The 25326-nt window shown below is 41.6% G+C and overlaps 1 protein-coding gene across 2 annotated transcripts in view; it reads right to left on the bottom strand.

Annotated features, from left to right (window-relative positions):
• Positions 1–25326, bottom strand: part of LAMA3 (laminin subunit alpha 3) — a 248035-nt gene that overhangs the window by 207506 nt on the left and 15203 nt on the right. For both annotated transcript variants that reach the window (XM_087439074.1, XM_087439073.1), the window contains exon 2: positions 15435–15587. In XM_087439074.1, the coding sequence (XP_087295200.1) occupies positions 15435–15587 (153 nt within the window). The remainder of the gene's footprint in view (positions 1–15434; positions 15588–25326) is intronic.

Raw genomic sequence — 25326 nt, 5'->3', positions numbered from 1 at the left:
TCACTCTGACACTAACTGCCCCACTGCTCTGCCCATCTGCACCCTCTAATAGAGACCAGGCTGAATTCACACTGCTGTGCCCCGCTGGATCTGGCAATTCAGATTCTGAAGCGGAAAGAGTGCTGCTTCTCCCAGCTCCCAGGCTCCCTGGCCCTGCCATGCCCCCTCCATCTCGCAGGGAGCTCCTGGGACACTGCCTGATGATAACAGGCGGGGCGAGGGATGGTGAGAGTCTGTTGAACGAGGACAATTGTGAGAGGCAGGGGCAGGAACCAAGTGTCCATTCTGGCTATTCTGGGACGTTGAGAAATTATAAAGGTAAACATACAATCTCATTGCTCAGGTGCTTAAAATATATGGAACAGAGCACGTCATGTATGATATACTGAATCAGGAATTCCTCAGCTGTAGAATGTTTACAGTAGTGGTTTGCGAGTTAAAGAGAGGAGTGCAAATAGCACAGGAACTTGCTCTTGAATTAGAGAGATACGAGGAGCACGAAGCATCCTTACCTGCAGGCAGCACAGCCAAAAGACACGGCACGTGGAAGAGGGGCAGGAGCTGCTGGGTGGGACGTGGGGAAATGAAACCTGCCCCTCTGGTCTGGAGGGAGCTGCAGAGTCCTGGGGAGGAAAGATGCCCACACTGCCTGCGTCGTCAGGCCACTTGGGGCAGGGCCGGTGGGTACAGCTGTAGCCAGGCACAGGGCCCGGTCCTGTGAAGCCCAGCCTCCCTGGGGAGCCCTGATGCTCCCAACCGGCTCCGCAGGCCACCGCTCTGGGGCTGGGAGGGGCGGCCAGGGACGCGCACAGCACCCCTCCTGAAGGCTGGCGGTGACCGCAAGAAAAGGTGATGGTTTGGTTTGGTTTTGTTTTTTCCCTAAAGGAAGGAAATGCAGTGGAAGAATGGAAAGTGAAAAAGCAAAAGAGAAGAGAGTCATAGAAATGGGACTAGGGAAAGAAGAGGCCTTGGGAAGAAAGGAGTAAAGGGAGATAGTTTGGTGGCGTAGGAAGGCTCCAGGGTCACAGGCCGTAAGTAGGAGCAGAGGCTCCAGGGAGGCTGAGGAGGTGCCCTGGGAGACAGAGGGCAGAGGAGAGGAGGCGCCGGGGCCCGAGGACTCCCCCGAGACATTATATTTAACCCAAGCTGTCATTGGAACATTGTGAAGAATTCATGAAATTCAGTTTTTCCTTATAAATGCTTGCCATTAATAGTAATAGGAAAATTGCCATGATTTAAAGCCAAAATATGCCTGAAATCATGAAAGTTTCACAAGGGAAGAAACATAAAATAGTTTTCAAGATTAGCTAAGGAATGAAATAGGCTCTTTAAAAAAAAAAATCAATTTCCATTTACTGGGCATTTTTCTGATTCTGTTGGCATTTAAAGATCTCTAGCAGGCCAACCTCATTCTGGGATGAAATAGTCAGAAACTTATCTTAGGGAGATGGAGAGCAGCAGAAAAGCTCCGATGAAGCTTTTTCATCAATACCTCAAATCTCACCAGGGATGATTGTTCCTTTCATCCTCTGTATTGAGCTCTTCTTTTTTTCCCCAAAAGGAAAAATTTTCCCAATTAGCTTTATTGTCTTTCTAACTGTAACAGTAATACACACTCATTGAAAAAAACACAGACATAACAGCTAACATGGACTGAGTTCTTACAGTGTGCAAGCCATAATTCTGAGAGCTTTTTCTGTATTATCTTATTAATTCCTCACATAACCCTATGAGGGTGGTACTAGATTCATCCTCAAATTTCAGATGAAGAAACTGAACCCAAGACATTAACTAGAGGGTCCAGCGTCACACAGCTAGAAAGCTGTGCAGCCAGATTTGTACCTAGGTAATAACCCAAAGCCATTGATCTGAATTACACTGTAAATGAGATTTACAGAAGAAAGGAAAAATCACCAATAATCCCAACATCCAGAGAAAACATCCTCTTAGCATTTTAGATTCTCTCTTTCCTGACTTTTTTCTTTGCTTATACACACAAAGAAAATGTAATCATATCATTCTATACATACAGTTTACATAAAATTTGATATTTTTCTTCACAATACAGAACGGACATATGTCATGTCAATAAAGACCCCTCTATGACATCATTCTAATGGCTGCCAATCAATCCATTGAATGAATCAGTCCCCTTTCACTGGACATGAGATTGTTTCCCCACGTTATGTTATCATGAACAATGCTCCCAAGAATAGCCTTGCTCAAATATTTTGAGCATTTCTCTCACTATTTCCTTAGAATAAATTCCTAGAAGTACTAGTTTCATGACAAAGATAGTAATTTTTTAAAATGCAAACATTCTAGGAAGATGTAAAATAAGTACTGAGTTTCCAGAACTTTAGTGTGAATGTGTTTATAGACACTTCACTCACTTAGAGGAGATAAGGCAGCTTAAGCTCATTGGAAGTCTAGAAAGGGAGAGAAGACGGGGGTGGGGACGTCAATGACAATTTCCATAAGTAAAAATAAAAGAAATAATAATATTCCATGTTATAATAATATTTCAATACATTCACAAACATTGTTCACAACCGTCTCTAGCCACAGGCAGTAAGTCCTCCCCTGACTCATAGATGACGGCCTGTCAGGACCACCACCTGACCCCTGGATGCCCTGACCCCAGCCTGCCCAGGTTCTATGCCTCAGTCTCTTTCCCACCCTGACCACCCCTATATTGCCAAATGTTGGCACAGCAATCTGGGCCATTCTCAAGAAGACAGTGACTTTCCTTCCTGGTCAATTCCCAGTTCCATGTAACTTATTATCAGTGCCACGGCATGCTGTCTTCCATCTTAACTGCATGGCCAAACCTCAGAGAAATAGGATTAACCTTTTCTAAAAGGCACCAAGGGCTTTGTTTCTGTTTATTTTTCTCTCATCAGCATGAGTCATGATCCTGGGAGTTCTCAAGAAATGACCCCCGAGTGTATGTTTGCTGTTTAGCTCTATGAGAGATGACGTGGGCTCATTCAGCAGCCGGGGGGCTACCCGCTCTACTGCCCCTCCCCGGACTTCAGGCTTCGCCTCCCCATGGGATGCCGAACCCTGGTTATCACCCTTCCTGACAAGAAAGATCCCTGACAGCTTTACAATGGCCTTAACCCTGGGACGTAGCCAAATGCCAGAGTCATAATAGTGTGTGACCCAGGGTTATCTAGTAAGAGTCACCAAGGAGGTCACAGTGACCTCTGTTCATCACTTTAACATATTAACTTCTGTAGAGAGTTTAGAAAATTCCAGAAGAAAAGTGTTGCTGCTTCCTAGTATAATTTCTACCCCCGCTTCTGTTTCTTGGATTTATGTTGTCTGCCTATAGCCTACTGAGTATTTTGGAAGGACACATATTTAAATCATTTCTGTTATGTTTTATACTTGTGGTGCTGGTTATATGGAAACTAGCAAACATAAATGTTAGGGATCTTTAAAAAACAAGGCAGAGCTGTTCATGATTACAGCAAGACATATAATCAAAGAAGATAACATGAAAAGAACAATTTGGAATTTTTCTTTCCACTTAATTCAGCATGTGTGGAGGACATAGTATACACCAGGACTTTTAAGCCCCGTGCATAAAAAGAAGACGACTATCTGCATAGCCCTTGACCCTAAGGAGCTCACGGCATACTGAGCCTTCACTACACAGCGTAGTAAGTGCTCAGAGTAAACAGAAACAGCCCAGGGGAAGCAGGCAGCCAGGGAGGGTTTCCAGCAGGTGATAAACTTGAGTTCTGTTGGGAAGGAGGTAGCCAGACTAGGCACGGTGGGAAGGTATCCCAAGAGCCATGAACAGCACCAGAAATTTCATGGAGTATTTAGGGAATTACAAATAGGTCCCTGCTGATATAGCACAGAGTCTGTGAGAGAAAGTGGCAGCTAGAGAAGAGGTTGGTGAAGAGGCAGGGGCTGGTTTGTGAAGGATTTATACGCCATGCCAAGAAACTTGGAATTTATTCTGAAAGTAACGGAGAGCCACTAAAGGATGTTAATCAGGGAGAATGACATGTTCAAGTTTTTGTTTTGTTCTGGAAGCAATAAGAAAGATTGACAGGTAGACCCTTGGACCCTAGACCCACCAACCTTAACTGTTTCTACTCTTTCTCATCTCACCATTAGTGATTCTGTTCCTCCCAGGCTGACTGCAAAAACCGGGGGAGCTGAGAGTAGAAGCTGGGAAATGAGATGGAAGATTGGTGGACTAACCATAAGAAGAGCTGTCAAGGGCCAAACCAGGGTAGTGTGGTATCAATGGAGAGGAGCAGCTGGACTCTGAGATATTAAGGAACAAGAATAATAATCAATTAGATGGTAAGGAGGGGAACTGGAGGGATGAGGAAGAGACTCAGCGAGTGGTATGCTGATAAACTGGCTCTTGTAAAGAAGAAACCCTGATTTGTAACATTTGCCAATTTCTGTGGTATAAATGCTCCCACCAGCCAGCCCTGGTGGTCTAGAAGTTAAGGTCCGGTGATCTTACCACCGTGGCCCCAGTTCATTTCCTGGTCAGGGAACCACACCACGCATCTGTCGGTTGTCATACCGTGGCGTCTGCATGTTGCTGTGATGCTGAAAGCTATGCCACCGGCATTTCAAATACCAGCAGGGTCACCCGTGGTGGACAGGTTTCAGCGGAGCTTCCAGACTAAGACAGATTAGGAAGAAGGACCTGGCCACCCACTGCCAAAAAAATTGGCCAGAAAACTCTATGAATAGCAGCAGAGCACTGTCTGATATAGTGCCGCAAGGTGAGAGGATGGCACAAAAAAAACCAGGCAGGGCTCGTCTCTGCTATACACAGGTTGCTAGAAGTCAGAATTCATGGCACTAACAACAAAAAAATTCTCCCTTCATGGCTGATGTCACTGAGTACAGAGCTGGGAAAAGATGCACAGAACGAGCTCTCACAACTGGTAGGAGGCACCTGTAGCACACCACTGAAGACTGCTTTGCTGGTTAGAAAGCTTGCTTCCTCTTCTTGGGCAACAGCTAGACTACATTTCCTGGCCTGCTCTTAGGCAGTTCGGTGGGGCCATGTGACTGAGTTTTAGCCAACAGAATGAGAACTTCCAGAATAAGACTATACTCAAATTTGTTCTGAATAAGATCTATATCTTCTAATTGTGTTATAGCTACAAAATACTTAAATGACGCTGCAAAAAGACCCAAGCGTCATAAGTGGAACCAACCATCTAATTAATTACAGAGCCAAGGCTGGTCCACTCCACCCAGAGATTTAGTTTCACGGCAATATGCTCCCACTAGTACTATACCCTGGGGAAATTCAGACTGACCTTGAGTCATACTTGGTTCATTCTACACTCACTCAGCAAATATTTATTGAGCATCTACTATGTGGTGAACACTGCACAAGATGTTGGGAGCAGAACATCACGTCGTAGCGAACAAAAGAAGATTTAGTCCCTGGCCTCCTGAAACTTGTAGTCTAGAGAATTCCCAAGGAATCTAGAAGATTGGGTCAAATCCAAAACTAATTCACTTTCTGGTTTGAACCGTATCCACCCAGAGACCCAAGTGAGTCAGATTCTTAGTGACCTCGTCTGCCAGGCATCCCTAGAACCAATTTAGTCTCCAAGGCCCAAGAGCCCAGGAAGAATCAGAAACTAGCCCAGGCCTTCCTCCTGTCTGAGTCAGAACTGACAAAGGCTATTAAGAATGTTTTGCATTCATCCACCAAAGTCTACTAAAAGTTGAAGAAGACCAGAAAAAAAAAAATAAAATCCTAGAAGACATCTACATACTAAATTCACTCTCAGATGGCTGGATCCTATACTTGTATCTGGCCCCTGGAGAGCTCATGATCTATGCTGAGTTCATGAAAAAATAGGTAGAGTAGCAAGAAATTTCTCTGTGACTTACTTTTTTCTTTAGGAGTTACAATGCTGTTCCGTTTATTACTCTTAACCTGAGAGTTTTAGAAACATTTTCTGAATTTTCTATTTATTACATTTTAAATAACTTTTTCACAGTGTTTGCTTGTGAGACCATCTAGGAGGATTTCAGGTCTTAGTTGAAGTCCCCTTTCTTCTCTGTCTTGGTTTGGGTCCTCTCTAACACCAACTCTGAGACAGACTTGGGTACAGGCAGTTTATTTGGGAGTTGATCTCGAGAAGCACAAACTGGGAGAGAAAGGACCACAGAGGAGGGGGAAAGCCAATGACTGATGTGTTTTTAGAGCAGATTCCTACCAGGGCCAACAGGGACTCAATTCTGGCAGAGACACTGAAGAATTATGAAAAATGCACTTCAAACAGTCCCATGGAGAGGCAGGGAAATGGGGGATTCTCCCACCAACTCCTGTCCCCCCTGGGTTGAGGGGTGCCCCTGGAGGCATTAAATCCTGCACTTCCCGGCTGCTCTAGACACAGGCTAATGAAGCTCCTGGGGCCCTGGAAAGACCCCTCAGGCAGGAAGTAGAGAGTCAGGTGTAGGCCCTTGAGATGGGACATGTGAATGGGCATAAAAACCATCCATCAGAGCTGCCGACTCAGAAGGGGACCAGGGGGCTGTGGGTAGGCTTCAGCATCCCAGCCGTTGCCTCTAACAAGGCCCAAAGGACTGTCTCATCTGCTGTGCTCCTGTCCCAGCCAGGCACCTTTCCCCAGCAATCCTGCGGAACACGGTGCACTGTTACCTTTTCTCTTCCCACCCCCGACCTCTGAGGCAAACATTCATTCCTGCCGAGGTGTTCTGAGGGGTTGTTGTTTGTTTTGTCTTTGTTTATTTTTACTACTCATAGGTTAAAAATAATACTCTTGGGGACACGACAAGTTGCATAAAAGCCTTAAAATTCTTCTCGAGATGATCTTCCTGCTGTTCCCTGGAACCAATGAACCAAGCTTGCTCTGCTGTGGCTCCTGTCTCGCCCTGGGCTGGTTCACCTCTTCCGTCCCCCCTGAGAGCCAGCCCCTCCCGGCCACCTTGACTTCAGGGAACCATGAGAACCCTTGCCACACCCACCTCCATGTTTTCCTTATACCTCACTCTGGAGCAGGAACAGTGGAGGTGAACATAGGGAGTTCACAGAGAAAGATTCACTCAGATTCTGAAGGAAATCCAGGAGCATGTCTAGAGCCCATTGCCACACCTTCCTATCTCACAGAGGGAGCTCTCTGGAGGTCATGCCCCACCAGGAGTCCAAGAAGAAACAAATGTCCCTATATTCCAAAAATCCTCCTTTTAAAAACTGGACATCCACCATTTGCTTTAAATGTCAAAATGAACTCATCATACTTGACCAAACAAGATGAAAGATTTTTGTGAGACATTATGTTCTTACCCTATAGCCTGAAACTGATGAATAAAGTATAATCAAATGAACTTGAACAGCCTTGGAACATGTCACTGCCGCTGTTGAATTATAGAAACTTCCTACGTTTGGCACCTGATAAGGGAGAAAGCTGCCCCTCGAGATCAAGTCTTGAAGGTAATGTTTTTATTTGTCAAATTGTGTTTTCCAAGAAAAATGACAATGAAAACCAACAACTAGTATAAAAGGAAACAGAGAAAAGCGACCCCCTCATGACAACACAAGCTGTCAAATGACTACAGCATAAGAAAATCAAATGTCAGTTTTCAGTAGTTGGAAAAAAGTGATTTGCTAATAAAAAGTTTATGGCCTATGTATTATTTCCCAACCATGCATCAAAATTCACACTTCCCTAAATCTAAGATCTTTAGTTCACGATTCAATCATGAAATCTAACCTCTCAGTGACACTTTCATGGTTAATTCCAGCAAAAAGAAGAAAATACAGATCCCATCAACGGGGCATACAACACGAATCTTACAAGACATAACATGCTTGTTAAAGCACACGTTGCTCCAACAGAAAGAGGAAAGAAGCATCTTCAGTCTGACATAATTTATATTGCTTTTCCTGTTTCTAGACTTTTCTAGAGTATTTTCTTCAGTACTATAAAGAGTGTTTTCTAGAGGAGCAGAAGTTATGAATCTGTCTGTTTTAATAATGAGCGTTTATTGAAGTTCATTTTATTTCATGAAATAAAAATTTATTTAAAAACCACTGGCCTCAAGAGTTTTAAAAACAAAGCAGTTAACTGATTCCACCCTCACAGCAATCCTAGGAGGTAAGCACCACTATTATCTCACTTTGTAAATGAGGAAACTGCAACAGAGAGCAGTTAAGTCTGTTGTTGCTCAAGGTCACACAGCGAGTAAGCAGTGCATCAGGGCACAAACCGAGGCGGGCTGCCTCCAGGACCCATGCTCTCAACTACCTCACAGAGCAGCCTCCTCAGCCAGTAACGAGGCGGGTGGACACAGTCTTCACGCAGATGTTTGCCATGGCCAGTGTCTGTCAGCAACCAGCAAATTACTAAATTGTTCCGACATTGGTTGTTTTTTTTTAAGTCAACTGTCTTAATTAGGGACTTCTCAGTACATCAAAAGAGTGTTGTTTTTTTTTTTTTTTGGCTTGAGGAAGATTAGCCCTGAGCTAACATCTGTGCCAATCTTACCCTATTTTGTATGTGGATTGCGGCCACAGCATGGCTTGATGAGTGGTGTAGGTCTGTGCCCAGGATCTGAACCCGCAAACCTGCGCCAGTGCAGAGCACACCGGACTTAACCACTACGCCACTGGGCCAGCACCCAAAAGGTTGTTTTTAAAAGGTAGGTTTTTAAAAAATAGCTTTAAGGGAAAAACAGTAAGTCCAGCAAGCATTGGTGTGTTTAGTAGACATCATTTTGTTGGGTTAAAATTCCCAGCTAACTACAGAAATCCTCAGTTAAATAAGTTGTATAATAGGTAAATCCTCGTCATTACAGGCAAAAATCTCTACTGAATTAAAGCTAGAGGTGAGCTCTTAGTGGCATAAGACTAATTCATAGTTGAAATTGGGTTTATAGAGTCTTGCAAACCATGAAGGATGCCTCTGAATTATGTCAGATGCAAAATGACAGTGAAAATATTCTCAGCAGAGGCTAATTTAACACAACCTATGGGCTGAAGAGGTGGAGAGCCCTTCTGTCACCAAACTGTCCCCAACCACAATGAAGGTCACACATTCGTATGAAGAAGCCTCATATCATTCAATTTCCAGTATGTGGGATGCACTTCCCTTTTTTACTGCTTTGGAGCAGTATTCTTTATATGAACTGTACTTTGTGCACAGCTGTAGCCAGCAGAAAGATTAGTATGAACATTAGTATTAGTCCTATTATTAGTATGAGTGTTAGTATTGACAGCATCTCACAGACTCACATAATAACAGCAGTAGTCTTCTCCCTCCTGTTCATATTACCATCTGCACACAAGCTTGTTGCTCTCTTCCATCATGAATCAATCAATTAATCAGTCTTCTCTATACCTGACCTTTCAACAACTCTTCCCCCATTTCTTTTCTCCCCATTGCAGCAAAACTCTTAAAATTAGATTTCTGTACTAGAAGTTTCAATTCCTCCCACATTCTCTCTTAATCTCCCTACAGTCAGGTTTTCAATCCCGTCTCAAAAAGTCATCAGTGACCTCCACATTGACAAACCAATGGTGCATCATCGGTCATTATCAGTCCTATGTTACTTGACACAGGTATTCTCTACCTCCTTTTTTTTCCTTGAGACATTCTTTCCATGAGTTTTTTTTTACAGTTCTACTGAGATATAATTCACATACCATATAATTCACCCATCTAAAATGTACAGTCCAAAGGTTTTTGGTATGTTCACCAAGTTATCCAATCAATCATAATCAATTTTCATCTCTCTCCCCCAAAACAAACCATACCTGCTGGTAGTCACCCTCCAGTTCCCTCCAAAACCCCTAGCCCTAGGAAACCACTAAGGTAATGTTGTGTCTCTATAGAGTTGCCTACCTGGACATTTCAAATACATGGAATCATATGATGCATGGTCTTTTGTGACTGGCTTTTTTCACGTAGCATAATGTTTTCAGAGTTATCCATGTTGTGGCATTCATCAAAAATTCATTCCTTTTTGGAAAGAGGAGGATTAGCATGGATGTTAGCTCAGGGCTGATCTTCCTCACAAAAAAAAAAAAAATTCATTCCTTTTTGGGCTGGCCCCATGGCTTAGCGGTTAAGTGCATGTGCTCCACTACTGGCGGCCCAGGGTTTGGATCCCGGGTGCGCACCGACGCACCGCTTGTCTGGCCATGCTGAGGCCGCGTCCCACATACAGCAACTAGAAGGATGTGCAGCTATGACATACAACTATCTACTGGGGCTTTGGGGGAAAATAAATAAATAAATAAAAATTAAAAAAAAAATTCATTCCTTTTTATTGTTGAATAATATTCCATTGTATAGATATGCCAAATTTGGTTTGTTTATTCATCAGCTGATGGAAATTTGAATTGTTTCCATTTTTTGGCTGTTATGAATAATGCTACAATGAACATTCATGAATAAGCTTTTCTGTGGATGTATGTTTTCATTTTTCTTGGGTATATAACTAGGAGTGGAATTGCTGGGTCATATGGTAACTCTGTGTTTAACTTTGAGGAACTATCAAATTGTTTTCCAAAGCAGATACACTATTTTATATTCCCACTAGCAATGTATTAGGGTTCCAACTTCTCTACACCTCACCAATACTTATAATTATCCATCTTTTTGATTATAGCCATCCAACTGGGTATGCCATGGTACCTCATTGTGGTTATAATTTACATTTCCCTGATGGTGATGATGGTGAACACCTTTTCATGTGCTTATTGGCCATTTGTGTATTTTCTTTGGAGAACCATCCATTCAGGTCCTTTGCTCATTTTTGAAAATCGGGCTCTTTATCTTTGTATTATAGAGTTGTAAGTCTCCCTCCTTTTTGATATTCTTTCTTCATCTGGCTTTTAGGACACATAGTCTCTTGGTTGTCTTCTTCCCATTTTTCACTCCATACCAGTCTTTTTTATGCTCTTTCTCTTTTCCCTGACTTCTTAATGTTGGAGACCCCCAGGGCTCAGCCCTTGATCCTCTTCTCTTCTCACTCTCATCCAGTCTCATATTTTAACATCATCTATACGCCATCAATTTCCAAATGTCTATTCCAGCAGGATTTCCCACCCGCACCAGGCAGCTTTGGATAGTGGGCTGGAAAAGCACTCTCTGCCATGAAGGCCCAGTGTGTCTCAACCCCTAACAAGTGTCATGGGTCAGGAGAAGTTCATTCTGCTCCCAGGCAGCACTAATAGGGACCAAGAAGCAGCCCAAGGCACTAGATGAACAAAGCAGATTGAATAGTGTGTATTGCTCTGAAAACCAAATTGTCACTGGAACCACAGCCCAAAAGAGCAGACCAGGACCTACACATTAAAACTAAACAGGGTGACTGTCTGCTAAGATAGGAGATGTAAATAGGATCCATAGTCTCCGAATATAATACCTAAAATGTCCTGAACGCAACTTAAAATCACTCATCATACCAACAACCAGGCAACAATAACAAGTTAAATGAGAAAAGACAATCAACAGACCCCAAGACTAGATGATGAAACAGACGATAGAATTATCTGACAAAAACTTTAAAGCAGCAATCATAAAAATGCTTCAATGAGTAAGTTAAAATACTCTTGAAGTAAATAAAAATATACAAAACCTCAGCCAAGAAATAGAAGATATAAAAAAAGAACAAAATGGAAGTTATAGAACTGAAAAATACAATAACTAAAATAACTCACTGGATGGGCTAGATAGCAGAACAAATATGAAAGAGAAAAGAACCAGTGAATTTGAAGATAAAACAATACAACTACCCTATCTGATAATTTAGAGAGAAAATCAACTGAAAAAAATAAATGAACAAGAGTTGTAGGGACTTGTGGAACAATAATAAAAGATCTAACATTCATATCATCAGAATCCCAAAAGGAGTGGGGGGGCTGAAAAAGTATTCGAAGAAATAATGACTGAAATCCTGCCATTTACTACAACATGGGTGAAACGTGAGGACATTATGCTAAGTGAAATAAGCTAGACAGAGAAAGACAAATACTGTGTGACTCACTCATATGTGGAAGCTAAAAACAAGCTGAACTCATAGAAACAGAGAGTAGAATGGTGGTCACCGGGGGCTGAGAAGTGGGGGAAACGGGGAGGTGCTGGTCAAAGGGTACAAGCCTTCAGTTATAAGATAGATAAGTTCTGGGGATTTAATGTACAGCATGGTTACTATAGTTAATAATACTGTACTGTATAGTTGAACTTTACTAAGAGAGCAGATCTTAAGCATTCTTACCACTCACAAAAAAAGTTAACTATGTGAGGTGATAAATATCTTAACTAACCTCATCCTTGTAATCACTTCACAACATATATGTATATCAAATACGCATGTGGGACACCTTAAATATACACAATTTTCTTTGTCAATTATACCTCAACAAAGCTGGAAAAGGAAGGAAGGAAGGAGGAAGGGCAGAAGGAAGGCAGGGAGGGGAGAAGGAGGGAAAGAAGGAAGAGGGAAAGGAAGAAACGAAGGAGAGAAGAAAGAAAGAAAGGTTGAAAACTTCCCTAAGTTGGTGAAAGCTATAAACCTACAGATTCAAGAAGCTGACAGCTCCTAAATAGGATAAATCCTAAAGAAATCCACAAAAAAACGCCTGTCTCTATCCCAGACAGCTTTCCAGACTCGTATCTTCAAGTGCCTAGTCCACATCTCCACTTGGATGTCCAGACAGTATTTCAATCTTAAGCATATCCAAAATAATTCCTCCCACAGTCTCCGCCAAGCCTGCTCTTCCCACAGTCTCCACCATCTCTGTAAACAGCAGTTCTAGTTGCTCAGACTAAAAGTCCTGAGAATTTTCCTGAATCCTCTCTTTTCTCACATTCCACATTCAATACATTACGAAATCGTCACAGCTCTATCTTCAAAATATATCTGGAATCCAGTCACCCACTTCCATTGCCACCACTGGCATCTCTCTTTTGGATTATTGTGGCAGTCTTCTACCCTTGCCCCCGGATAATCCTCAACAGAACAGGCAAGGAAATCCTTTTAAAATATAAATCAGATCATATCATTCCTCTGCTTGAAACTCTGTAATGGCTCTCATTTCACTTAAAAGCCAAAGTCCATACGATGGCCTATGGGGGCCTACATGATCTGGCCCTGTCTGTTATCCCTTTGACCTCTTCTCTCACCACTTCCCCCTCCCTTACTCTGCTCCAGCCACTCTGGCCTCCTCCATGCTGCTCCTTGTACTTTCCAGACAAGCTCCCATCTTAGGGGCTTTGCAGGGCTGTTCCCTTTGTCTGGGTGACAGATATCTGCGTGACCAACACCTTCACCTGCTTCAAATCTTTGCTCAGTAAGCCCTCTCCTGACCATTTTAATTAAAACTGCAAACTATCTTTGTCCCTGGCACTTGTGATCCTCTTACCCTGATCTACTTTTTCATTTTTCCATAGCTCTTATCAGGTTCTAACATATTTACTTATTTATTATATATATTTTTGTTGGCTGTCTCCTGCACTGGAATATAAATGCCATGAGGGAAGGAATCTCCCTTTCTTTTGTTCCCTTATGTATCCTAAATGCCTAGAAGAGTGCCTGGCACATAGAAGGTACTCAATAAACATTTGTTGAAGGAATAGGGTGAAATAGATGGGAGGCACTCTCTGGTCTGAAAGAGGAAAGAAGATGATACATTAGTTTTCTATTGCTGCTGAACAAATTACCACAAATTTAGTGGCTTAAAACAACATTTATCATCTTGCAGTTTTGTGTGTCAGGAGTCTAGGCATGATGTGATCAGGTTCTCTGCTCAGCGTCAAGGCTGCAATCAAGGTGTCCACCAGATGCCTGGAAAGACCTGCTTCCAAGTTTGCAATTATTGTTGGCAGAATCCAGTTCCTTGTGGTTGTAGGACTGAGGTCCCTGGTTTTTTGCTGGCTGCTGGCTGGGGCTGCTGTCAGCTTTTAGAACCCACTTTTAGGTCCTTGCCATGTGTCCATCTCCACAGGCAACTTGCAACATGGCAGTTTTCCCTTTCAAGGTCAGCAGGAAAATTTCTCATGTTTCCAATCTCTTCTTTCAGGTAGGGCCCAATTCCTTTTAGGAGCTCCCCTAATTAGGATAGGTTTCCCGGGATAATCTCCCTTTGATAAAAGGGATCTTTAAGGTCCCTGACTTAAACACATCTGCAAAATCCCTTTATCTTTGTCATATAATGCCACCTTATTGTGGAAGTGACATCCATCATATTCATAGTGCTGCCCCCACTCAAAGGAGAGAGGATTACACTGGGCATGTACACCAGGGGGAAGGCATCCTGGGGGCCATCCTAACCTACCACAGAGGGATAGGCCTGAAGTCGGGTTCCCTTGTGGGCCAGCTGGCCAAACAAGACCAAAACCTATGGTAGCCACTGTTCACAGAGTCAGGACTTCCAGGAAAGAGAACGCTATAAAAGTATCTTCACCACACCCATATTCATAGCTGCATTATTCACAATAGCCAAAAGGTAGAAGCAACCCAAGTTTCCATTGATGGATGAATGGATAAACAAAATGTGGTATATACATACAATGGAATATTATTCAGCCTTAAAAAGGAAGGAAATTCTGACATATGCTACAACATGGATGAACCTTAAGATATTATGCTAAGTGAAATAAGTCAATCACAGGGGCCGGCCCCGCAGTGTAGCAGTTAAGTACACGTGCTCCACTGCTGGTGGCCCAGGTTCAGATCCTGGGCACACACTGATGCATTGCTCATCAGGCCATGCTGCAGCGGCGTCCCATATAAAGTGGAGGAAGATGGGCACAGATGTTAGCCCAGGGCCAGTCTTTCTCAGCAAAAAGAGGAGGATTGGCGTGGATGTTAGCTCAGGGCTGATCTTCCTCACAAAGAAAAAAGAACTAAGTCAATCACAAAAGGACAAATACTGTATGATTCCACTTATATAAGATACCTAGAGTAGTCAACTTGATAGAGACAGAGGTAGAATGGTGGTTGCCAGGGACTAGAGAAAGAGGAGATGGGGAGTTAGTGTTTAATGGGTACAGAATGCCAGTTTTGCAAAATGAAAAAGAGTTCTGCAGATGGGCTGCACAACAGTATGAATGACTTAACACCACTGAACTGTACACTTAAAAATGGCTAAGATGGTAAGTTTTAGGTTTTGTGTACTTTACCACAATCAAAAATAATAATAAAAATGTTTTTGCCAATGAAATTATTTACAACTATTTTTTAACTCATTTAACAGATAGGTAGGGATGTCTGCATTGTGACAGGCACGGTGCTGGGTGTTGAGGGATGCAAATATTAATGTAACAGGCTTCACAATAATTAGTGAATTAAAACTGAACTTAGTTTTTTAAAATAATTATTATTATATCAGAAATAACCACAGAAATAACGATCCAAACTGATTTTCCGCACTCCAGTTGAAAGCATAACTAACTTACCTGCCCTAGATCCAAGGTGACATTGACTTCGTTGTACCGTGTGCCTGAGGAGAGAGGAGGGCTTTGCCACCAACGTTCCGATCCATCAATTGCATTGGTGACTGGATGTGCTTTCCTGGGGTCCTCAGAATTGCAATAGTCACAGAACTGGCCCTGAAAAAAAAGGTATTTTTTTATTTTCAAGTAATTTTTTCTCACCAATTTAGTAAAAGAGGTAACCAAAACAAAGACTGCTTTATACAGCTTAGAGATGTCAGCTGTTGAAATCATCATATTGTATTCTGAAGACAGTAGTAAGCCTTTCTCTTTTTCATTTAATCTTAAACCATCACCTGTTTATACTTCTGTTTACGGCATTTCTTGAATATAGATTCTATTTATCTTCCATCTTTACAGCTCTGTTTTTCTTGTCCCATTCGACACTTTGAGAAGAGCCTGTTGTACTTGGGATTCAAAGATGTTTTCCTTCAGCACACCTTTTTTACTCTTTCCATCCTACTTTGTGCAAGTTCTGTGTCAGGCACTGGGATACAAAGAGGATCTCTGCCCATAGTCCCAGGGGAGGTGTTAGGTGCACAGATAACCATAAGGGAAGTGAGCTATGGCAAGAGTACAGAGTGCTGGGTCTAAGGTGGTAGATATTCCATGGGCTCAGGAAAGGCAGGGTGGAAGAGGTGGAATTTCAGCTGCCTGTGTGAATGGATAGGACTTTGGTAAGTGGCAGTGAGCTGCCTACAGGGAAGATGTTCCAGGTAGAGGAATCAGCATGAGCAAAGGCACAGAGGCCAGCTGGTTCAGTTTAACAGTAGTACAAGTAATGAAAGACAAGACTTGAGAGGTAAATGGGGGAGACGTGGCTGGGCTGCAGACACCAGAGAAAGAAGTCGGTTGTTAATTCAGTAGGTAAACGGGAATCCATTTTTATCTGGGGTGATTATCATTTCTAACTTCTTACTGATTTACTCTTTTTTGATAGGCAGATTCTCTTGATTCTGTTCTTGTTTTTCTTTTTTTTACAATGCAAAATTTTACAGCCATTACCATGTAAAAAGCTGAACATAGACCTTTCTTATATATTGAATATATTTTAACTGGGTCAAAAGATCATGTTTACCCCGTGGTCAGCATACTGACCTACTCTGCTCTCAAATTAAATTATCTTAGAGCATAACCGCCACAGAGAGGGGGACAAAGAAGCAAACTTATACCCACAGCCTCCACTGAAACGTGCTGCAACAAAAGCCTTGCTCTGCCCCTAGGGAGTATCTTGAAAGTTAATTCTTAAATGTTCAAAGATAAATTTGATCTTGATGTGTAACCAAATGTGTGACGAATGTTTTCATCTAGTATGTAACTGGGGGCTCTTTCATATATGGTGATATGTTTATGAGCAACTTTATCTTTTGATGTTATATAAAGACATTTACATAACTCAGAAGCAGCACCTTGGGATATGCAGCCCCATCAGTTCATGAGGTCAGAGACCATGGTGTCTTGCTCTGCACCACATCACTTCAGTCCAGCACATTGCCTAGCATATCACAAAAGCCCAATAAAGGAATGAGCCCATCGGCAATCTTTCAAAAAAATTTTGATTTCTTTCTATAAAATTTTATTATAATAAGGAACATAATTAATAAATATCTAAGCCAGGACAACTAAACATTTATGAGTATTTTCCCTTCAATGATCTTTATTTTTCCCTTTTTTTTTTTCCTAGAGAGCATTTACTAGTTTAATTATTTGGTGAGGGAACTGAATTATCACTCCTCAAAGTTTGGAAGAGTTACGCCAGATTAGAAGCAAATCTCTTCCAAGGATGTGGACACTTGCGATCTACGTTTATCTCCATCTCCATAGTGTAGACTTGAAGAATGGAGATGATGCTTTTTGGGTTGTTATAGTGATTCTCAATTTTAAAATAATAATAGTAATAATTAAAGTTAACATTTATAGAGCACCTATTACACACTGGGCACCCTGCACTTCACATCTGCACCCTAAGATTATTATCACCTCTATTTTACAGTTGGGGAAATGGAGCGGAGAGTTTAAGTAATTTTCCCAAGAATCACACAACTGGTAAAGGGTAGATCCAAGATTAAGCCGAGGGCCCCAAAGAAAACATGTCAACCACTACTCCGTAACTCTCTTCCCCCATCTACCAGCTACAACTCTGGTTTATTAGACATGATGGATACTCAGTAACATACATTATTTCCTATAATTACTCTTAAAGGTAGCCTTCACAATAGCCTAAGAGCTATGGTTCCAAGGCCTCTTACATTTAGAATCATCTCATCATTTCTGCTGATACACTAGTCCTTCTGCTGCCCCAAATAAAACTGTTATTTTATTTAGCACAATGGGTAAGAATACCGGCTCAGGAGCTTTAGCACCTACTAACTATCTGATCAACGGTTAATTACTAAAATATGAATTTTGAGTGTGAATAATAATTTGAATGTACACATTTAAAAAAAAATAATTTTATGGGAAAGAGAGTATCACAGTTATCCAAGTTAGTGTCAACACTTACATTTGCAAGGTTAATTGATATAATAGATATATAAATTAAAGATGAATTCCACTAGTGAACTTTGCCCAGGTAATAAAAATGAGCCAAACCTTCTGTTTATTTCCATACACGTCATTGGAAAAAATCTTGACAGCAAAGAGTCTATAGAAATAACTTATCAAACCAATAATGCTGGAGATGGTGGTTTGCCTAGATTAACTGTGTGTGCGAGCCAAGTTTCAGTGATACCCTCTTTTGCTCTATAAAATAAGTTCGAACAAAGATTCCACAAACTTAAATTAAATAATAACAAGCAAAAGTACAACATACACTTTCTCCTTGAAAAATAAAGAAAATTTATTCTAAAAAATTAATTATATATTTAAAAACTAATTTAAAAATATTAGGAAGTCTGGCTTTTTTAAGATACTCTTAAATGGTCAGGGAGAGAATATTTTATTCAAATATTTTTATTATAATATTCCTTCTCTTTTATTTGTTTTTGTCTTGAAGTTTCAGTGATTTTTACCCTACATCTTAAATGTCATATGTACTGCAAATCAACTTATGTGGAGACTCAAAGATTTTCCCGAAGGAAATCAGACTGTGGATTTAAAAGTGAAAAACATCAGAACGATGACTTTTTAAATGTTAAAAACTCTATCCAGCCTTCCAAGTCATTTTTCCTGAGATCTTCATAGAGATTTAAATTTATGTGGAATGGCTACATGGATGGGTAGACTTGGGGTTGAAGAACCTTCTCAGGGAGGCCAAGGCTATGATCAATCTCTGAAGGTAGGGCCTTGGCACTATGAAGCAGGGCTTTAAGAGAAGACAACCTAATGATGCTTTTAAAAAAATGCAGTAACTGATAACAGTTTTCAAAATAAAATTTGTAGAGCAGATGAAAAAAGAATCCATGGGCCTTCTCAGACTGCAGACCATTGGGGCAGCCCTTACCTTCCCATGAGTATCACTTTTTCTGTACCCACATCTTCCAACAGATACTTACACTAACTCTACTGCTCTGTGTGGACACACAAAGAAAAAGACTCATGTCTTTGTAAGTCTTAGCCACTTCTGATTCAACTTGCTGTTTTCAACAAAAATTGAAAGTGAAAATTGGACAAAAGACAAGAATAAGGAAGATTTTTTAAAAGCAGGACAAAAAACAGAGACATGACATTTAAAATAGAGGAAATGAAACTGTTACCATTTGTAGATGATAAAATTATTTATATTAAAACCCCAAATGAATCTACTGAAAAAAATTTTAGAACTACTAGGAGAGTTTAGCAAGGCAGCTGAATATAAGATTAATATACAAAGGTTATTGCATTTCTGTTCAACAGCAGCAAACAACTAGAAAACGTAATTAAAGGGAAAACACCATTTACAATGATATCAGAGAACATCAATTATCTCAAAAGAAATTTAACAAATAAAAATTTTAAACTTTATTAAGGGAATTTTAAAAAATCTAAATAAATAAATGGAGAGATACTGGTTTCTTGGACAGGAAGATAATATCAAAAACTTGTCAATTCTCCCCCAAATTGATCTATGAAGTCAATACAATTCCAACAAAAATCTCAATAGGGATTCTCTGGGAACAGAATAATTCTCAAGTTTATATGGAACAGCAAAGGACCAAGAAAACCCCAGATATTGCTGAAGAAGGGGACCAAGGAGGAGGAAGGTTGTCCTTCCAGGTATCAGGGCTTATTATGAAGATATTGTAATTAAGACAGAGCAAGATGAGACAGACAGACCTACGGGACAGAATAGAGAGCCCAGAAACAGACCCATGCATTTTGGAAAGCTTAGTACACAATAAAGGTGGTATGTCAGATCAGTAGGAAAAGGAGGGCTAATCTATATGCAATGGAAAAAGATTCCTATTCAAACTACAAACAAAAATCAACTTCAGATGAATTAAGGACTTAAATGTCAGAAATAACTTTTAAATCTCTTAGTGGAAAATAAAGGTGAATATACCTTTTAGAGCTTGGAGCAAGGATAACTTTCTTAAACAAGATTCGGAAAGCACTGACTATAAAAAAGAGATAAATTTGACTATATTAAAATTAAGAATGTTGGTTCATCAAAGGCGCCTTAGGGAAATGAAAAGAAAACTTACAAACTGAGAGATATTCACAATACACAAGTGGCAGATAGTCTCCAATGATGGCTGCCATCAAGTCCTTCTCTCTCTCCACGTGTCTGCCACTTGACCCATCAAGAGGTGGAGGCTATTTACCCTGGAGGCTATTCTCTCCTCTTGAATCCAGACTGACTTGATCATTTGCTTTGTTCTAGCAGAATTGACATTCTGGGATTTAAGTCCTTAAGAGGACTGGCAGATTCTTGTTCCTTCCTCTTGGAAGCCAGTCTCTAGGTAAGAAGGTCTACTACCCCCACATCACCCCTCTGTGAGAAAGCCCAAGGTAACCAAACGGAGAGGACACATAGAAGAGCATCAAGACACCTGACATGTTAGTGAAGCCTTCTTGGACCGTCCGACCATCCTAGCCAGCAGCTGAATGCAAGTAAGTAAGTTACCTCAACTGACACCACATGGGACAGAAGAACCACCCAGCTGAGCTCAGTCAACCCACATAATTGTGAGAGAAAAAATTATCTATTGCTTTTTTAAGCCACTAAGTTTTGGGGTGGTTTGTTACACAAGAATAAATAGCTGAACAAAGAACATAAAATCAACAAAGAATTCTCATCAGAAATATATACTAAACTGGTACAAATCAATAAGGAAAGTATAAACAGTTGAATAGAAAAATGGGCAAAAGTAGCCATAGGTACTTTACAGAAGAAGAAACACATATGGCAATAAACACTTGAAGAATTGTTCACCACCACCATCATTAGTGATCAGGGCAGACCACAGTGCTATACTGCTTTATACCCACTCAATAGGCCCAAATTTAAAGTTTGAGGATAACAAGTGTTGAAAAGGATGTAGTAGGAGTATAAATTGATGCAAAAACTTTGTAAACTGTTTTGGCATTACCTCTTAAAATCAAAAATTCACATTTCCTATTACCTAGCAGTTCCACTGTCAAGCTCATAACCCAAAAAGAAACTCTTACACAAATCTGATGGCATCATGTCCAAGAATATTCATAGCAGCACTGTTCACAAGAGCAAAATCTTGGGAATAACCTAATTGTTCAGCCACAAGAGTGTGAATGAATCGATAGTGGTATATCCACACAATGAATGAATATATGAACAATAATGAATAAATGAATATATACAACAAGGTGAAACAAGATGGATAAATCTTAGCAATATTGCATTAAGTGGAGAAAAAAACATGATTACTTTTTATAAAGTTAAGAGTAACCAAAATGAAAAGCACTTTCTTTTTAGGAATATATATAGATATAACAAAAACTATATAAAAAGGAAAGCAAAGGAAAAATTAATAAAGGATTCAGGATGATGGTTACTCCATATTATGAGAGACAGAGGGATGGGAGGTGGGAAATCATACGGTTAAACATAAGTTATTATCAAGGCCCTATTTTTGGCTTTGGTAGCAAGTTCATGGATGCTGTTATACTATCTAAAATCCATCCATCTATATATACGTTAAATCAGAGCACGCAGTGACCCATGATGAAAGCATGTCATAACCTGAGGGTTATGAATAATCCATAATCCAACTCTGCACCTGAGGTCCAATATTTTTAAAATAATCATAAATAAATAAAAGCAGGACAAAAACTGATAGAAGTCAGAGAAGAGGGGGATATAGAGGGAACAAGGAGGATTCTTACACTCTTGTGTTCAATTATTCATCCATCCATGCAACAAACTTGTACTCATCATACACCCTGTACCAGACCCTATTCTGGACAGAGATGAGGATACTGAAAGATAACTAGGACAAGGGACTCATGCTCTGAATTGTGTCAAAGGTAATATTAGCCTACTCATATGGGAAATAGCAAATGTAATATAAGGGGCTAGAACTCACCTCAAACCACACAGCCAGGACGTGCAGGAACCAGGACCTGCGTGTGGGTCTGGTCACGTTACTCACAGCCCAGAATGCTTTCCATCCTGGCCTCGCTGCTCTGCGAGCTACATCAAAGGGCCATGTCTTAGATTTGGAAGGAGTGTGAGGCCACGCTGGAAGAGCAAGTACGTGATTTTCCAAACAGCTGCCTACGACCAGACGGGTGGAAAAAGACCCAGCTCAGGAGGGAATCCTGCCTGACAGAAGCTCAGCTGCAAGCCATTATGGCAGGCACAGAAAACCCAGCAAGACTAGCATTTAACCACACTCATCCATCAACAGGCCCATTATGTATCACCACATTTGCGCCACCACGAACCCTACTCCTAGCCATCACTAACGAAAGCTCCTGAGGTTGTGTGCCTTAAAGGCAATGTCTCAAGTGCCCAAACCCAAGCCAGCTGGAGCCCTGATATGGAGAACGCTGTGGAGTGAATCCATTCCAAACTTGGGATTGCTCCTTTGCAAAGACCTTGTTCAGAGCATTCTCTCTCCTGAGAGGCACAAAAGCACATCAGCGTGGTTACATATGATTAAGATAAGCATTTTATAAATTTACTGAAGACCTGTATGTCTGCACATAATGGGGTGAAGAGCGATTACACAGCACAGGAGAGCGCCCAGCTCTGCAGCCCCCACAGAGATTTCACCCCACCAAGAGGCAGAGTGTCCCACCTCTAGTGTGCCAGGTTCCTGGAGGTAGGGATTTGAGGGATCTATAAAACAATAAGCTCAAGGTTGGTCCAGGTATTCTAAAAAAAAAAAAAAGGCAGATAAGCAAATGTCTGCAAAATTCATACCTATGACTCAAAAATTGTGTCCATTCAGGCCAAATACTAGTGGTTTTTCCTTTTAACTGGTTTCAAAGAGATGCATTGGGGAATAGAATGATGGAGGTTCAAATCTGCCTCTACCAGTAACAGTTTCGAAATGTTAGTCCAATTATTTGGCCTCCCTTGGGCTCTGTGTTCTGTTTGCTAAGATGGGCTAACACCGCCAATCTTATGTGGTGGTTGTGAGGATTCAGTGAGGCCCTGTCCATACTGTGATCACGCCGCCATCGGAACCACTAGGGTGTTTGCTTAAAGCGCACATCTCGGGCCCTGCCCTGGACCTACAGAATCAGCATCTCTGGTGGGATCCAGGAATCAGAATTTTTAGAAAGCACCCCAGGTGATTCTTGCACCCACTGCAGTCTGAGGCCACAGAGGCAACGGTGACAGGCATGTGTGGGGTGCGCCGCTAGCGATGGACTTGCAGCAGCAGTCACAGAAGCAACTGCACTGGTGGTAGTGATGACAAAAGGAAACATCCATGTGCCAAACGTGGCACCTTGCACTTGGCAAGTGGCTGATTCTTCATTTTCATGACAAATCTATAGGATGAATACAATCATTAGACCCTTTTTCAGACAGGGAGACAGAGGCACAAAGAGGTTGAGCAAGTTGCCTAAGTGGTGGAGCCAAGACAGGAAGCCAGGGAAGAAGGACCCCAGGAGGTGGTGGGGGTGGGGGTGGGGCAGATAGCCGTCCAGTAGCAGAAAGGGCACCTCAGAGATTTGGGCCTGGCCAGAGAAACGAGTGTTCTCCCACCGGGCAACCTGCCCAACCAGGTAAGATGCTTTTTGGCTTCTTCATCCACAGACAACTGAGGACTGTGTTTTTTCTATATTGGTATAATGTTTCATATAATCCCTCTTTTACTCTCCTAGAAATTATTTCACATATTCCCATGCTCCTCAAACGTCCCCCACCGCTTTCTCTTCTCCTGCTGAATTTACTGAGTTTGCTCATCTTTCTAATCCACAAACCTCCCTGCCTCTGAGCCCACACACTCGCCTGGCATCTCACTGCTATGAAGAAGCTGTCTGTGCTCCAAAGCACCCCCCGCCCCACTGCATCGGGTCCCTCCTGCCTGCTCAAGGCCTTTGCATCTGCAATCACACCCTAAACACACACATTCTCCTGCATCTCAGTTTATGGCACTCCTGGGTCACTCCCATCAGGAGATAAACCTGTGCTTAGAGCAAACAGCCTCCCACTTTCCCCTCACTGGCTCCACTCCACCCACACTGACCCTTTTGCTGTTTCTCATTCACTCCAAGCATGTTCCTGCCTCAAGGTCTTTGCACTTGCTGTTCCCTCTCCAGGGAACATGCTTCTCCCAGACTTAAGTCCCTTTTCCAAGACATCTCCCCTAACAATTCCATCTAAAGCAGTGCTGCCCTCTACCATCTATTTCTCTCCTCTTATCCTCTTACTCCTTCTTCTGAGCAGGAACACATATCATTTGCTTTTTTTACTGTGGATCATCTTTATTGGATTGTAAGTCCTGAGGGCAGGGAGTTCATCTTGTTCACTACCTAGAATGGTAATTGGCACAGGGGAGGCACCGAATATTTGTTCATTTTATTAATAAATTAAAATGGCATAAACTATTTTGTTACTCACTTCAGGAAATATACCAGAAAGTGATAAACAAGTTAATTAGTGATGGGGAGAAGGGGTAATCCTAGACATAGACCCTCTCTCTCCCCAGAGAAAGAAATGTGTGTGTGTAATTTTACCTTTAACGGCAGAAGCTGAACTCCTGATTTTAAAAAACAATAAGAAGTTGCAGACTGATACCTGTGTTACTAACTCAGCCATTAGAATGCACAGTGTAACTGAATCTAGACTTGCTTTTTCTACTCTAGTGCAAATCTACTTGTTCCATCCCTCAGGGCCTCCCCAGAACCCATTCTTAGCCCCATTTTACAGATGATGAAACCAAGGCTCAGAGAGGTTAAATAACTCACTCAGGTCACATCCTTAGGAAGGGATGCTTTCAAAGTGAGCTCTATTGATTCCAGAGCCCATGCTCTTAATTATGATGCCAAACAATGTACTTTGGGGTTCTAGGACCAACTGGTTCCTTCTTGAAAGAACCCAAGAAGTTCCTTCTGGAAGTTTTAAAACCTGTATTTTAGTGGTTTCCATACATTCCTCTTCCTTCTACTTCTCCCTCTATTCTCTTGTTCCCCATATGTTGTGCTGGCATTTCACTGGCAATAAGGGGTTGCTTGGTACCTTTAGTTCCATGTAAGTGGCCTGTTCTACAACAAACTCAGGTTGACAAGGCGGGCCAGGTCACACTGAGGCCTGCCTACTCAATGTCCCAAACCCAAAGTACTTCCTCTTTAGAGCTTTATCCCAAAGCCTAGATTTATGAACACATGTCTTCCCTGAGAGTTTATTCATTCAACCAGAAACTACTGACCTGCTATGAGCCAAATACTGTCCCCAAGGAGAGAGTCTGACCCTGACCTGATTAGTTCCTCAAACCAAGATTTT

This window comes from Ceratotherium simum, chromosome 14 (genome assembly GCF_057802395.1).
Source record: "Ceratotherium simum simum isolate JZ-2026a chromosome 14, ASM5780239v1, whole genome shotgun sequence".
In the NCBI taxonomy this organism is placed as follows: Eukaryota; Metazoa; Chordata; class Mammalia; order Perissodactyla; family Rhinocerotidae; genus Ceratotherium; species Ceratotherium simum.
This window is presented reverse-complemented; position numbering and strand designations above follow the sequence as displayed.